This window comes from Astyanax mexicanus, chromosome 16 (assembly GCF_023375975.1).
Source record: "Astyanax mexicanus isolate ESR-SI-001 chromosome 16, AstMex3_surface, whole genome shotgun sequence".
NCBI lineage: Eukaryota > Metazoa > Chordata > Actinopteri > Characiformes > Acestrorhamphidae > Astyanax > Astyanax mexicanus.
In genome coordinates this window covers 32,967,604-32,983,623 of record NC_064423.1, presented here as the reverse complement: position 1 = coordinate 32,983,623, position 16,020 = coordinate 32,967,604, and the positions used below count along the sequence as shown (strand labels likewise).

General features: G+C 38.6%; 2 protein-coding genes across 6 annotated transcripts in view; both read right to left on the bottom strand.

Annotated features, from left to right (window-relative positions):
• The window catches only part of gramd2aa (GRAM domain containing 2Aa), a 52,355-nt gene extending 45,630 nt beyond the window's left edge, over positions 1-6,725 (bottom strand). For 2 of the 4 annotated variants that reach the window (XM_022669995.2, XM_022669996.2), the window contains exon 1: positions 5,728-6,725. In XM_022669995.2, the coding sequence (XP_022525716.1) occupies positions 5,728-5,834 (107 nt within the window). In that variant the 5' untranslated portion in view covers positions 5,835-6,725. Of the gene's footprint in view, positions 1-3,248; positions 3,529-5,727 lie in introns of those variants that run through there. The other 2 variants (XM_022669994.2, XM_022669993.2) reach the window with 2 other exon arrangements.
• Positions 6,726-8,880: 2,155 nt separating this feature from the next.
• Positions 8,881-16,020, bottom strand: part of znf609b (zinc finger protein 609b) — a 70,411-nt gene continuing 63,271 nt past the window's right edge. Inside the window, exons 7-9 of one of the 2 annotated variants that reach the window (XM_007231852.4) lie at positions 14,988-15,356; positions 13,369-13,438; positions 8,881-12,024 (exon numbers count right to left, since the gene is read on the bottom strand). In XM_007231852.4, coding sequence (XP_007231914.3) covers positions 12,015-12,024; positions 13,369-13,438; positions 14,988-15,356 — 449 coding nt within the window. In that variant the 3' untranslated portion in view covers positions 8,881-12,014. Of the gene's footprint in view, positions 12,025-13,359; positions 13,439-14,987; positions 15,357-16,020 lie in introns of both variants that reach the window. The other variant, XM_007231853.4, reaches the window with a different exon arrangement.

Here is a 16,020-nt window from a genome sequence, read left to right as displayed (position 1 = left end):
ATTTTTTCCGGCACGTAACACATACGTTTGCAGGTATTTTGTATATAAAAGTTTATTGGCTAAATGTAGTCATCAGCCCAATACTGCTAAAAAAAATGTCGGGCAATATCAATATAATTTTGATATCATCGATCATTCCAAGCTCTTAGCAAACCAATTTGGTGTTCAAAAACCTTTAACCTGATTAAATTACTCCTCTTATTTACACACACACAAACAGGCACATATATACAAGATTATTAAGATTATTTTCCTAGCTAGTTAACTACCTGAGGAGTCTGCTTATCCTGATGTCAACAGTTTACGAGTGGTTAGGAAGGTTAAGTACAAGAAGAGGGTGAATGTTTATCATTAGGAGAAATCACAGAAATCCATTCACAGTAATAGTAGAACATAGTAGAATGAGGTCAATAGTAGAATTGGGTCAGGCTGCAGTATATTTCAATCAAAATATTAATTACTAAAATAATAAAATCTTAGGAGTATAAACTTTGCAGGTCAAATCCATTGTATTACAGTGCTTTGGGTTCATAAAGTACACATCACTGTGTACTTTATGATTTGGTCTCTTGGCCTTCGTTAGGTCTAAGGAGAGAGCAGCACTAGTACATTTTTATTTATAAAGCTCTGTTGGCTAAACTCCCATTATATTTGTGTAATCTTCTCTCACATCATAACAGTTGCTATGATTCCCCATCTTAAAGAATTTTGCTCTACAAGGTCCCCAAGGTTAGTTTAGAACTGGGCAGAAAAGCTTTCTCCTATTTCACACCATGGTCTTAGAATATGCTTTAAAACAAATTACTTATTGAGTTGCTTATTGAGTTGGTTTCCTTAAGTGAGTTTAACACTTTGGTAAAGAATTCTGTGATGAAAACATGCAATTGCTACTACAAAATGTATTCTCTGTCTCTTTTGTAATTTCATGTTGATTTATGTTCATTCTAATTATTCTTGTGTAAATACTTTGTTGTCATTTTCTGTAACTGGAAATTATGCGGCGTCTTTGGCCAGGTCCCCCTTGAAAAAGATATTTTGATCTCAAGGGACATCCTAGTTAAATAAATAAATAAACAAATAAACCAAAGACAAAACTACAGTTTGTAGCTAACTACCTGAGGAGCTCGCTTGTTTCCAGCTCAAGCCTCCTTATTCTGAAGTCAATTGGCTAAAAGTAAGTAAAGTACAAGAAGAAAGTGAATGTGACACAACTGAGTTGGGTATTAAAAGCATATTATTTTCTTTCTACCACCCAACACTGATAAAAAATTAGGAGTATAACAGACAAAACAAGAGTATTTTGCTAGTTAGCTAGTTAAATCGCTGAAGATTCTGCTGATCCTGAAGTCAATAGGCTACAAGTAGTAGGTAATCTAGGTTAAATACAAGAAGAGAGTTAATGTGACACAACGGAGTTTGGGTATTTAAAGCATATTATTTCCTTTCTACCACCCTATTCTGTTTATCATTAGGAGAAATCAGAAAATAAACCATTCAGAGCAATAGTATACCCTATTTAATAAGGTCATGCTGCAGTATATGTCAGTCAAAATATTACTTTTACAATGATTAAACCTTAGAAATTAGTATAACAAAGGCAAAGCAAGAGTGTCTTGCCAGCCAGTTAACTGAATTACCAGAGGATTCTGCTGATCCTGAAGTCAATAGGCCACAAGTGGTTAGGTAATCTAGGTTAAATACAAGAAGTGGGTGAATGTGACACAACCGAGTTTGGGTATTTAAAGCACTCTATATGTTTATTATTAGAATAATCAAAGAAATGTATTCACAGTAATAGTAAACCCCACTCAATAATGTCAGGCTGCAGTATATTAGAGTCAAAATATTAATAACCTAAAAAGGGGCCTAAACAAAGACAAAACTACAGTTTGTAGCTGGCAACCCCTAACTAACTACCCGAGGAACACCATAAGTGTTTATCCTGAAGTCAATAGGCTAAAAGTAAGAAAAGTTACGAGAAGAGGGTGAATGTGACAACTTTGTTTGGGTATTAAAAGCAAATTATTTTATTGCTACAACCAAACACTGTTTATTATTAGAAGAAATCAGAGAAATCCAGTCACAGCAATGGTAAACCCTAATATTTAAGGTCATGCTGCAGTGAATTTCAGTCAAAATATTAATTTCAAAAGGATAAAACCTTAGAAAGGAACATAAGGGTTAAAAAAGGAGCATTTTGCTAGCTAGTTTATTGTCAATTGTTGTCAAAACATTAAATTTCATTATACAGTCATTATGAAATAAAATAAAGGCAAAACAAGAGTAAATTGCTCGCTAGTTAACTACCTGAGGAGTCTGTGGATCCTGAAATTAATAGGCTACAAGTGGTTAGTTAGGTAATAGTAAACTATTTAATAAGGTCAGGCTGCAGTAAAATAAAGACAAAAATAGAGTATTTCACTAGCTAGTTTTTTATCATGAGGAGAAACAAGAGAAATCCATTCCCATTAATAGTAAACCATATTTAACAGTTTGAAGGGTCAGTAAGGTCAGCCTGCAGTATATTTCAGTCAAAATATTAATTTCAGAATGATACAACCTCAAAAAGGCCAAAACAAGAGCTTGTAACTAACCCTGAGGAGCTCACTTGTTTCCAGCTCAAGTCTTCTTACCCATTAGTCAGTAGGCTAAAAGTAAGTAAAGTACAAGATGAGGGTGAAAGTGATACAAAAGAGTTTGGGTATTTAAAGCTTATTATTTTCCTTCTAACACACACCTCTGTTTATCATGCAGTATATTTTAGTCAAAATTTTTATTTTAGAATGATAAAACCTTAGAAAGGAGCATAACAAAGACAAAACAAGAGTATTGTACTAGGTTAGCTAGTTTTTCATTAGGATAATTTACAGCAATAGTAGACTCTATAAACTACTTTGGAGAGTCAATAAGGTCAGACTGCAGTATATTTAAGTCAAAATATTAATTTTAGAATGATAAAACCTGAAAAAGGGAGCTTAACAAAGAAAAAAACAAGATTATGTAGCTAACCCTACTTATCTGAGGAGCTCGCTTGTTTCCAGCTCAAGTCTGTTTATCCTGAAGTCAAAAGGCTAAAAGTAAGTAAAGTATAGTAAGAGGGTGAATGTAACACAGCTGAGTTTGGGTATTTTATTTAGGTATTATATCCTCTCTTTACTGTGAGCTGTCCGTGTCTAAACTCAGACCCGGCTGCAGGCTACTCCCCCCGGTGTGTGAGCTGTCAGTGTGCGGGGTCTGGGTGAGGTTACCTCAGGCACGGGCAGGGCTCTATACCGCACAAATCTCTTCCTCCGCGGAGATATGAGGGCATAACGGCTCCGCTTCCGCACAGCAGCCGCACGCAGGACTCATGTTTGGGCAGCCGGGCAAGATGTCGCTCATTATCGCGGTCCTGGGGAGACCTGAAGGACGCCAGCGGGCAGTTTTTCCCCGGTAATCCCAGCGCGGAGGACTGTTTACCGTCAGCCTCAAACTGCAGCGCTCCCGACACCTGTGGCGCCATCTGCGTCCCCCAGCGGCGCGCGACTGCCTCTTCCCGCGCTGACCTCACACTGCGCTGCGATTGGCTGACAGAGTAACGCCTTCTGCGCTATGATTGGCCTATAGGGCGTGCTCGAGGACGACACAAACATTACAAGACACGCCCCGAGGATACATAATCAGTAAAAGACACGCCCCTCAGAGAGAAATACTACAAAACACGCCCCTTAAATAAATATAAAAACTACAAGACACGCCCAACAACTAACAAAAACTCAGCAAAATCCCCCTTAAATACACAAAAACAGCACAGGACACGCCCCTCAAATCAACAGAAACACTACAAGACTCGACTTTTAAATAAACCCTGCAAGACAAGTCCACAATAAACCAAAACCGTACAAGATTTTCCTCAAATAAACAAACACTACAAGACACGCCCCTCAAATAACAAACACTTCAAGACACGCCCTTCAAATAACAAACACTTCAAGACAGGCCACTCAAACAAACAATTCAAAACATGCCCCTCAGATAAACAAACACTTCAAGACACGCCCCTCAAATAAAGAGAAACACTACAGGACACGCCCTCCAAATAAACAGAAACACCACAAGACACGCCCTTTAAAGAAACAAAACCACTACAGCACTTGCCCTCAAATACACAAAAATGCTAAACACATCAAAATAAATACACTACAAGACACACCCCTCAAATAAACAAAAACACCACAAGACCCTCCTTAAATAAACAGTACAAGACACGCCCCTTAAATAAACAAAACTACTACAAGACACGCCCCTCAAATAAAGAGAAACACTACAAGACATGCACCAAACTTATAAAATCATATGGTAAAGCTAAACACACCCGAATAAAAATAAACACTACAAGACGCCCTCACTGAAGAAAACACTATAAAACATCCCTCAAATTAACAAAAAAAAAATCTGCCCCTCAAACAAACAACAAAAGCAACACAAAAGCAATCGCATTACATCTTAATATCTCCACAACAACCACCTGGGATGTCATAGCAACCACTGAGCAACACCACAATCACCTAGGATACCTTAGAAACCAAAACCTAACAATACTATTGCATCAATCAGGGAAACAATCACAACCACTTAGCACCACAATAGCAACAACCTGGCAGTGCCATAGCAAACATCTAGTAATGCTGTAGAAACACCAAGGTACCAGGACCACTTAAACCACCTGGAATTTCACAGCAACAGTCTAGCAATTGCGTTTCCATTTTAGTTGCTCAAGAATTCTTCAGAAAGTTATGAGTATTCTTACTCATATTTATATTTGTCCATTCAAACTGTGAGACTATCAGCCAGTATTGGAATAATAATTCAATATTACAGGTGCCCATAATCTAAAAGGTGCAAACTTTTTTACACAATCAATGTTGAGCTATAGAAATCCTTATAAAGAAACAGAAGTGTTATATATTGTCCATCCTTGATGTTTTGGATTTTTGTGTGTCAGAAATGAATAATATATTCAGTGTTTATGGACATTCCCTGCTCGTGAGTCCTGTAATTACATTAGCTTACACTGACTCATCATCACACCTTGCCGTAATCAACTGCCAACCGTTTACCCATTAACACACATTCTCTCCTACAGCTGCCAGTATACCAATGCTTTAGTGCATGTAGTGCATCTGTAACCATTTTACACATCAACTTTCTTTGCCAGTAAATAATTCATACATCTTGTTCCGTATCACCAGTACTGTGAACAGTTCTGATTTACACTAAACCCTCTCTGAAAGATCTTGAAACATCTCTGAATTTCACTGGCTGATCCAGACATACATTCCTCACTTGTTAGAGCTAAAGGATTACACTCAAACTTAGTTAATAATGCTGTCAGGCTAAAATTTGTAGCTTACTTTTTCACCATTTTCCACTTTTTTACAATGACAATCTGGAATATCCCAATAACACAATAACATAAATGCTCCAAAAGTACTAAATTATAAAATCAGTATATATTGACTTCTATTGATTTTCTTCTACTGTAGAACTGCCAATGTGAAAACAGGATTTGTATGTGCTACTAATGATATAACGACTGAGTATAATAATAAGCATCAGTATGCATTAAGCCTGGGAACAGCGGGAGTTAAGATCACACAGGTAACAGTGTCAGGTCTATAAGGTTATATATACACACACTGAGGAACACACACACAGAGAGTCATGGTGTAAATGTGCTGGTCTCACCGGCTGTGCGTGCGTGAGCTCCGGGAGCTGGGGGCATGGGGCCGTCTCCGGGTGTCGGGCCCCTCTGGTGGAGCCTCAGGGCTGGCTGCGTATATAGTGCATCCCATTAAAACCTGGAATCTCTACGGCAAAGCCGGAGTGCAGCGGGGCAGACCGGGTCCTTTCACGCCATTGAAGTGGCCCCGCCGGATCCAGAGTGGAAAAGCCATTGCCTCAGCACATCTCCCTCAACCCTGCCTCTCTCTCTCTCTCTCTCTCTCTCTCTCTACCACTCACACATAATCAGATTTCAACATTTACTTCTCCACAAAATCATCCCCTACATAATCTGCACACACACAGAGAGAGAGAGAGAGAGAGAGAGAGAAACAGAAACAGAGAGACAGAGAGGAACAGGTATAGAGACAAAAAGACAGAATGGCAGGTATAGAGAATAAAATGCTGGGAGAAACAATAGTTAAAGAGAGGGAGGGAGAGAGAAAGAGGCAGGGCAGACAATTATAAAAAAAAGAGAGGCAGGGGAGAAAACAAGAGGCAGAAAGATGCAGGAAGAGAATAAGAAGAAGGGAAAGGCAATGAGAAAGAATGAGAGGCAGAAAAAAGATTAAGAGACAATGAGAGATAAGAGGCAGGGATTGAGAGAAATGGCTAGATAAACAGAGAGGTATAGAGAATATAATAAAGAAAGAAACAAAAAAGATAGAAAAAGACAGAAGCAGAAAAAGCAAGCTAGGAGAAGGAGAGTGAGAAAAAACAGATAAGAGGCAGGGAGACACAATGTGATAAAGGCAGAGAGGAAGAGAAATAGGCAGACAAACAAAGGTATAGAGCATGAGATAAAGAAAGAAACAGAAAAAGAGGTAGAAAGAGACAGAGGCAGAGAAACAAGCTATGAGAAGGAGAGTGGAACAGAGACAGAAAAACAGAAGAGAGGCAGGGAGAGAGAGACAAAGAGAGAGACAGAGATATATGTCAGAAACAGAGACAGAGAGAGACAGAGAGAGAAACAGGTAGAGTCAAAGAGACAAAATAGCAGGGGAAGAATAAGAGGTAGAGAGGCAAAGTAAGAGGAAAGAGAAAGAGGCAGGGAGAGAGAAAGAGACAACAAGGCAGGGAGAAACAAGAGTCAAAGACAGAAAAATAATAGGAAGGCAAAAAAAGAGCCAGGGAGAGACAATGAGAGATAAGAGGCAGGCAAGAATGGAGTGAATGGGCAGATAAACAGAGAAAGCAAGAGATAAAGAAAGAAACAAAAAGAGGTAGGACGATACAGAGTGAATGAGATATAGTGAGATAGGGACAGAAAAACAGACAGAGAAAGGCAGGGAGAAAGGGAGAGACTAGGAAAGACAGAAAGAGGGAAACAGGCAGAGGATAGAGGCTAAAAGAGTAAGATAAAGACAAACAGCGAAAGAAATGGAGCAATAGAGAGAAAGAGGGATGCAGAGTTTGTGTGTGAAGGAGAGAGAGAAAGAGAGAGAGAATTACACAACCAGAAAGAGCTCAGAGACCACAGCTGTGCACATGGCTTAGGCACTGGCCCAACAATACATAACAATTACCCTATCAGCAGATAAGGCTGGAGTCATGTGACCGTCCCCCAGCACAACAGCGACAGCAGCCTGGTATGAATACGCAGGAAAGCCCGGGGCTCACTTATGAGTGAAATATGAAAGGATCTGCCTTATTTCCAATAATTCAATTATTCATGCCCTGCTGCAGCACGGAGGCCGGCTCAGTCGCGTTTGTGTGGCTGGTAATGTGTGATGGGTGAGAGAGATTAAAGGATAAGTGTGTGTGTGAGGAGAAGACGCAGGAGACGGGGGATAATGGCTTCAGACGGATGCAGAGCGAGTGGGTGGCCTGCAGCAGCCAAACGATCCTATTGTCATCCTGCAGACACACTAACGTGCTCTTTAACAGACAGCTACAAAAGAGCCAAGGACAATACACTTACAGCACAATCTACAGAATAACTCTCTATTCACTGCCTTCTATTGAGAGGTTTGACTCCAACAGAGCTCTCTGCGTTTCTAAGGGTGCACTCAGATACATCCACGTGCCAAAAGTCATGAGACAGCATTATGTCTCAAGAGGATGCTTGGCAACATCCCTCCACACCTGCTATATTGTGAGTGATCACTGATGTTGAACACTGCAACTTAAATTATATAGTATTAACATTCCTCAATTCAAAGTGTTATAAAATACTCAAATTACCACACAGTGAACCGCACAGTGATCTAGATGGTAATTACTAAAATTGTCTACACTCAATGCAGGAAACGCCACAATTACAACAATATTTTGTAATATTTATGGTACACAAGTTCATCATTAGAGATCTACAATCTGGAGTAAAAATCTTATCAATTAAAACAAGTTTTATTATTACTATTTTTGTTCTTATTTTTATTTTGTATCTATTTTTATTTTACTTTTATTTACTGTTATTTTTAAATAATTAAATGTAGTTATTTTCTTTGTCATGTCAATCTTGTAAATGCTCGGCTAGATTAAAAAATAGGGGTTGCTCTCAATGTACTTTCGAGTAAAAAAAAAAAAAAAGTTAATTGATTGATTGATTGCAATAAACAATTATTTTTTTCATTTTAAGGCTATTTTAGGCCACTGAAAATATGATAATATAATAGCATGATAACACTTAAGAACTCTGTCCATTCATCCATCCATCCATTCATCCATCCATCTTTTAATTAATAAATTATTAAGACAAACAAAGTTGACATAGTGGCCCATTGTTAATGGCAATATCTTGTTGGGAGGATTCAGATATTCTAAATTCTTCCATGAATGACAAAAAGTAAATCAAAAACACATTATTATTCTTTTGTTTAATAAATTAAAAAATAACTGATTTCTCCTAAAAGATTTGTCAGGTCGTGTCTATATACTGGACAATAACTTGATGACATTATTATTATTATTATTATTGTCACAGGCTTACTTTATAAAGGAACTAAATATAAAAAAAAACAAAAAACACCCTAAGTACTAATACGTACGATACAGCAGACAAAAATGCACAGGAATAGTTAACATTTTTACTACTAACTACAATTAAAATGACCAGCTAATCCAGGTGATCATTTTTTCAAATAGACAATAATTAAGGAGCCACACTAGGACAGATGTGATTGTCTCATAAAAAGATTTATTTTTTTTGCCTAAATGTACAAAGGCAAGTTACAGTATTGTATAAAAAAAGAAATATGGTAATGTACACTTTACATATAAGAGGACAGTCCAGGAGGGAGCAGGTGGATCTGAGCGATTAGGGGTCGAGGAATTATTTCAAACCAAAACCATAAAAAATGTAAACATCCTTTAGTACCAGCGGCTGATACTTCACAGGGTGGTGGGAAAAGGACCCTCTGATTCAGACAGAGACGGGTGGGGCGGAGTTCCGTTAGGAGAAAAGCCGGGGGTCCAGTGTGAAGAACGATGCCAACCATGCAAAAGTGCACAGCTTCTACTGTGGAGATATCAATGGATGTCTGTCGAGCACCATTCGAGAGGGGTTTTCACAGAGTACAGTGAAGACAAACACCACGCTGAACATCTTTCTCAGGAAATCTGACTCAACCCAAGCAGAGTTCAGTGTTCTGGTCAGGTTCTCGCCGCGCTACAGTCAGCCAGCGCAGAGGATGAAGAGCCAAAAAACTCGGCCCCAAAACGCTTAACCCAAAGAACTGTTATGATAGATTTAAGAATGGAGCTTTTAGGGAGCAACATGAAACCCAATATGTCCCACTGCATTCCACTTCAGTGCTTCAGTCACCTACTGCTGAGAGCGCGCTGCTGCTGAAGATCAAGGAAAACTCGGATAAAAAAAAAAAGAACTGATTTTTTTAACGAGAAAAGATTAAGCATCAGAGATCAGGAGATAACTCTTGGAAAGTTCTGAGAATGCTTCAGATATGCTACCATTAAACTTTCAATCGCTTTATTCATCAATTCTTCTTTGTCTTCTTTTTTCTTTTGCTTTATTATAACTTTGTCATTAAAACTGGGTCAAGTCCTGATGCCAATGCTGGCAGAATATAGAGATTTGGAGTAGGGATGCACCGAATGACTGTACTGAACAGGAAATGCAGAATTTAGCCGAAAAGATGGAACAAATAAGTAAAGAGTAAGTGAAAAGGCAGAATTTATGAATTTATACCAAACTATGAAGTTTTCTTAAGATACGATATAATCAAAATTAGTTGACATGTTGAAAACATTCAGTATTTATAAATATTTTGAAATTGTACTTTGTGTAATTGTATTTTTTTGTAATGCAAGACAAAAGCACTGTATATTATTAGGCTTGTATCATTTAAGCAATAGATAAAAAAAAGGCTAAATAAATGAAAACCTGGTAAATTATGTGTTCAGAAATCTTTCATTTTGTTCTGTTTGGGGATTGGCCAAATTTTTCACTTCAGTGCATCCCTATTTTTCCCATAAAACAAACTGAGAAAAACAAAATCAGTACAGAGGTACACAGAGGAGGTGATTAGAAAACCATTTGGAGAACTAAAATAAAAGAAGACAAATGGGGAAAAAAAAACAAAGAAAAATCTCAGGAACTTTTATAGCTTTTATAACATTTCCAAAAACAGCACTGAAACACCATGAATCGAATGCTTCCAGTCGCTCGATTCTTAAAAATAATTCCTCTGTACATCATATACAGACACCATATCATGTGTGCAGAGCAAGACAGCAATGCGACATCAAAAACGGTGTGAGGAACGAAGCTTGCGTCGCCTGAGAAGACACACTGTCACATTTCTAGTGCTATAGTTCACCATGCTGACCCACATGACGCATACCTGCTAAGAAAAAAACAGGATGGGCTCTGAGAAAAAAGGACAAGAAAAAAGGGACATTTAAATTACATTAGACTTTTCGTCTCAGGACCGCTTCAACGATCAATCATTAACTAGGAAGAGACGGCCCCATGCAAGTGAACTCCATAAAAACACGTCACCAGCCAACAGATCACATGACGTGGCTCTAATAAAACCACCACCTGACCTTAGAGCAGTCGATTAGCCCGCTGTCAGTGATACGCTACTTGTGAGGCCTCAGATGTCTGAATGCTGTCGTTTTGTAACAAAAAGAGACGTTTCCTAGGGTCCAGTTATTCTGTATGACATGATATGACGCAGCACGACATCCGCTGGCAGTCAAGTCAGTCTCCTTTAACGTCTGCAGGTCTGCAGGCCAAGTGTTAAAACGGGGCAAGCACCTGTCCAATGTAGGAGGTTTAAACTGAGCCAAAATTGCCTAAAAAAGAAGCAGGATGTGCATCAATCTCACCAACCAACATTAGCTTGATACGTCTTTAATAAATACTGGATCAAAACACTGAAATCTCTTTCTAATTTACCATCAAAAACAATTTAATTGCAATATATTAAAAACATGGACAAGGACACTCAAATTTCCTGTCCCTTGCACCTTAAACAATCTGAGGGGGTGGGAGAGTATTGTTGGGGAGGAGCTGGGTTGTGTCAGTGGGTGTGGTTAAAAAACGTGGACGCTGACCCTCCTGAATAAGTTGTCGTCATCATCAAATAAAAAAAGAGCAGTCTTGAGGCGCGTGGCGACGAAAACCATGTAGAGACCATCATCGGGAGAGATATATTTATGAGACAATGCCAAAAAGAACCGAGAACCTGCACCCCTGCACTCACAAATCTGCAACACAACCGCTGCCAAAGCCAGGAGTGGAATTGAGGATGTGCTCGCAAAAAAAATTATAAAATAAGAAAAAGAAAAAACGAAACGAAAAAAAAAAAACAAGAAAAGAAAAAAGGGGAACAACTTCAACCATTTCAACGTGATAAACTATGTTCAGTCTTTATCTTCGTTTTTTTCAGCCCACAAGTCCGTGCCTCCGCAGCCGTACGCAGTCAGCACTTTTCACGAGCGCGGATTTCTCTCCTTATTCCACTTTCTTCCTCCGTTTTTCTGTTCACTGACTCCTCTCTCTTGACTTGCTCAAAGTTCAGGGAGGACAGAGAGTCCGGTGGGCAGCCGGGAGGGGGGCGGGGCAGGATGGCTTTGAACCTGGTCTCACAGTCCTCAGTGGGGTACGAGGTACGGATGCTAAGAAAACATCGGTCTGCCACACATTCCGGCAGAAAAAAACATCAACAAAAAAAAAAAACTAAAAATATAGAAACACCATTCAACTGATGTCTAAATGAACTCCATATACTTCCCCATGTGATCCAGTCACATGTGTATTCTGTAGAGATGAGGTGAGGCAATCAGGGTTCCCTAGAAGGAAAAACAAACAAACAAACAAACAATTAACACATGCAGACTAGAGCAAAAATAAATATCACCATAACGTCTTAATTTTATAGTTAGATATAGATAGGGGTCCTGATGCCAATGCTAGTAAAATATGGAGTGACCCCCATTATTCCTATAGAGCAAGCAAATAAATAAATGAAAAAATTAAGCAACAAAAATAAAAATAAATAAAAATAAAAATAAAAAAACACTAAGTTTCTCAAAATTGGCTATTATACTGATAATATACAATATTGCAACAATTTTGGCTGATAATATATAATACTGCTGCACCATCTTTTCACATTTTTTTGTTGCTTTGACAAATTTAAAACATTTGTTCTTTACAGTCTTTATAGTCTCAAAAAATAGACTAATAAAAATGCTTTAAAATGATTTTTTTTTTTATTCCTGTACATTGCCTTCTATTAGGGGGCTTAAATGAGGGATATGTTTTGTTTTGTATTCAGTAATATTTAATTATACTCTTATACATTATTATTATTATTACATACATATATATTACTTTGCCTATTCCAGGTACAGGGTATGGACTGTTTATGGTGAATGCCCACATTATCCACAGAGTCACAGAAAACTAATCATTCCCTTAACCCTGTGGTCACCACCATCCCTCCTGCTGGAGATCGACCTTCCTACTGACTTCAGCTCCAACCCTGAACCCTGATCACCCCTGTCTGATCCATCAAACTGCTTCAGCAGTCTTTAAAGGCTTTGATTATTTAAATAAGGGCTGTTAGGTCTGGGTTGGAGGTGAAACCTTTAGAAAGACTCCAGAGATCTCTAAGAGGAGTGCTGCTAGGTTCGGATTTAACTGGACAGGTCTACGTAGCCTGCAGTGCTTCCATTAACCACCAGGAGTCAGCAGAAGCCCTTATTAGAGGCTATCGGAGGTGAGGGTTTAACACAGAGAGGCCAGGGCTGAGTTTCTGCTGCTGTCCTGAAAAGACCAGCCTCAGTCGGGGACCTTTAAATAATCATGATGCTTCAGAACAGATGGAGGATTGTGAAACACTGAGCGTGTGTCAAAGCTTTTTAGCGAGAGGCCTCTGAGCTGCTACAGCGAGTACAGGGACCTCTCATTAGGCTCAGATATCAGAAATACCAGGCTGTGCGTTCGGCGGTCTCGGAATAAAAGGCGGCTTCTGTCGTGCGAGGGGGCCGTCTGTGCCGAATCTGCGCTGCGGTTACTGAGGCTAAAATCAAAAGGGGAAATTCTCCAGAGCTCCCCCGCTTTCACACAATCACGCAGCTTCCTGCTTTCCAAGCTGTTGGTTATCTAGCTGTTTGTCTTACCATTCTCACCTCCGAGCTGGTGGGTACAGGGAGGGGGCTGCTGCTTGCTGACTGGCAACAATAGCTGACGATGACAGGCCTGGAAGTGAGAATAGAGGGGGAGGAGAGGGAGAAACAGGAGAAATCAGGAACAGCTCTTGAGCGACGGGGAGCAATTCTGTCATCATGGATGTGAAACACTTCAAAACAAAGCAAATCCATGCTGATCTACACTAAACACTTTATACATGATACAGTATTATTATGAGCTATTATGAAATGCTAGGAAATGAGGGCTAATCCTGTTATTTAATTTAGTTTATTTTGGATTTGCAAAATGTATATACACCATAACAAAGAAAAAAAAAAGAAAGAAAGAAAAAAACATCAATAAGTGTTGCATTACAACAAATCAAATACAGACTGTAAAGGTATAGGCTAAAGCTTGAGATTAATTTGCCTACTCAAATTATCTATCTGATATACATTTATATGTTACACAGTGTAGCAACACAAAAAAAGCAAAACAAATACAAAAATGACTAACAATCTATAAATCAGATAAAATAATACTTCAGTGTTATTTAACATTATGAATTTTCTAAATACTAGTAAAAATAAAGTGACCAGGAGTAAACACATATTTGCAGACAAAACAAGCAATTAAAGAAATCTAAAGCTAAGGAGGCAAACAGGATCTACACTAGACTAAAAGCTAATGCTAGACCAACAACTTTTAACATCTCTTTTCTCTGCCTCTCTGTCTGGTTATTTTCATTGTTAATACTTGAAAAATACAAACCCATGGAGTAAGGGAAAAAGATAAAATATACATAAAAGCTAAACAAAATAAAAAAGCTAAAAGCTAATCAGCAACAATATATTTAGCTTGCTAACAGCGCACAACAAAAAGACAGCAGAACCATCCAGGTAAGAATAATGTTTTTGTTACAATGTTAAAACTACTCTATAATCTGTAACCTTTGTAAGATACTGCTTTGCCATGAACCAGCCACAAGATTAGAATTTATCATGTTTATTACCATGGACTCTCCTTGTATTTGTATTAGAAAAATATATATTCATCTGGAATATTTTACAATAGAAGACAAAAGAAATGGGTGCTTCAGAATCTGCCTTTTGCCTTATGCTACAAACTTGCCTTTTATTGTAAAATGTGTTCTGAGTCAGCAAACTGTACCTATTTTTCCAAAGAACAGGGAAATTACCATCTGTGGTAATAAAACACTATATGCTGCAAATGTAGATCTAATCTCATTTCTGTGTGTGCGAGAGAATGGGCGTATTGGTCAGAGACCTTATCAATATGGAGACAGGCCACTAACTACTATATGAACGGGATTTCTCGAAATGCTAACCATTGCATCAGTTTAGCAATAAAATAACCCCTTCAACAAAAAGAGCCAATCGGCTTGCTGGTGGGGAAGCCCCCCTCTCTATGGAGATCTGTGCAGGCGCAGTAGCCATGACAAATCTAAAAATCTGCTCCCACTCCTCCTTTCTTCTTCAATTGAAATATTACCATTTTGGCCTCCTTTAGGCCATGATAAATGCTTTAGCCTTTGATTTTTATGTCCTCTATTGTTTATACTCTATTGAGTATGTAAAAACGAGTGTATTGTGCCCACCTGTGGCGTAAGACAGATCATACTGGCCAGATACGAGGGGGTAGCCGAGGTGGTGGTGGGATGGCATTATTCGCTGAGAAGGGGACGACCGAGGCCGATCCATTTCCCGTTCCCTCTCCCTCTCTCTCTCTCGGTCTCTCTCGCGCTCCCGTTCCCCCACTCCTCGTTCCCTCTCGTGGGGCGGCTTCTCGCTCACCGTGGGGGACTTGCTCTTGTACTGGTTGGCGTGTTGGTGCAGGATGTCCAGGGCTTTGGCCTCTGAAGCTGACTTGCTGCTGACCGTGGGGCTGGAGCGAGATTTCTCTCCTTCCTCGCCGCCCATCTTACCGCCGTAGGGCGAGAACGGGTAACCAGCAGGCAGATAGGAACCTGGAAAAGAGTGCAGTGTGAATTTAATGAGTTGTTTAGAAGGGCAAAATTTACAATGGGATAAACTGAGTCTGTAATAGGCGTGTTAATAATAAGACTAGGTATCAGCACATTTACAATTTAATTCCTGATTCAAAATCTATTAATACTTCGGTAATAACAGGGTTATTTTCAGAAATTTCAGATATTAACTAATACTCAACCAAACAATATTTAAAAAAACATTAATGTTTACATAAAGATTTAAGCCCAAAGCATGAATTTATGTGATTATTACAGCTTTATTTGTATCTAAAACAGGCTATTTTTAAAAGGCTGACTCATAATTATATAATTCAATAACTAAACCTGCAAATAAAGATTCAATTAAACTAAAAAACAATTTATTTTAAAACCCAGCATTAGTCAATGGAGAAAAACACAGTGTATAATTGTATTAATAGATTAAAATCTAAATGACGAGAAATAAATCTGGACTTTCTCAAAAGGTGCCATTTTTTTTATCTTGTACATACCCATAAGAAGTAAATTTCTCAGTTTTGCTTAAAACTATGTGCTCAATTCTAATAAAAAGTGTCATTGAAATCACAACAATCATAATATTCATCTCATTATCATGGCAGAAAGAAAAAAGGACTAACTGTCTACAAGCAGCCCAGCGGAT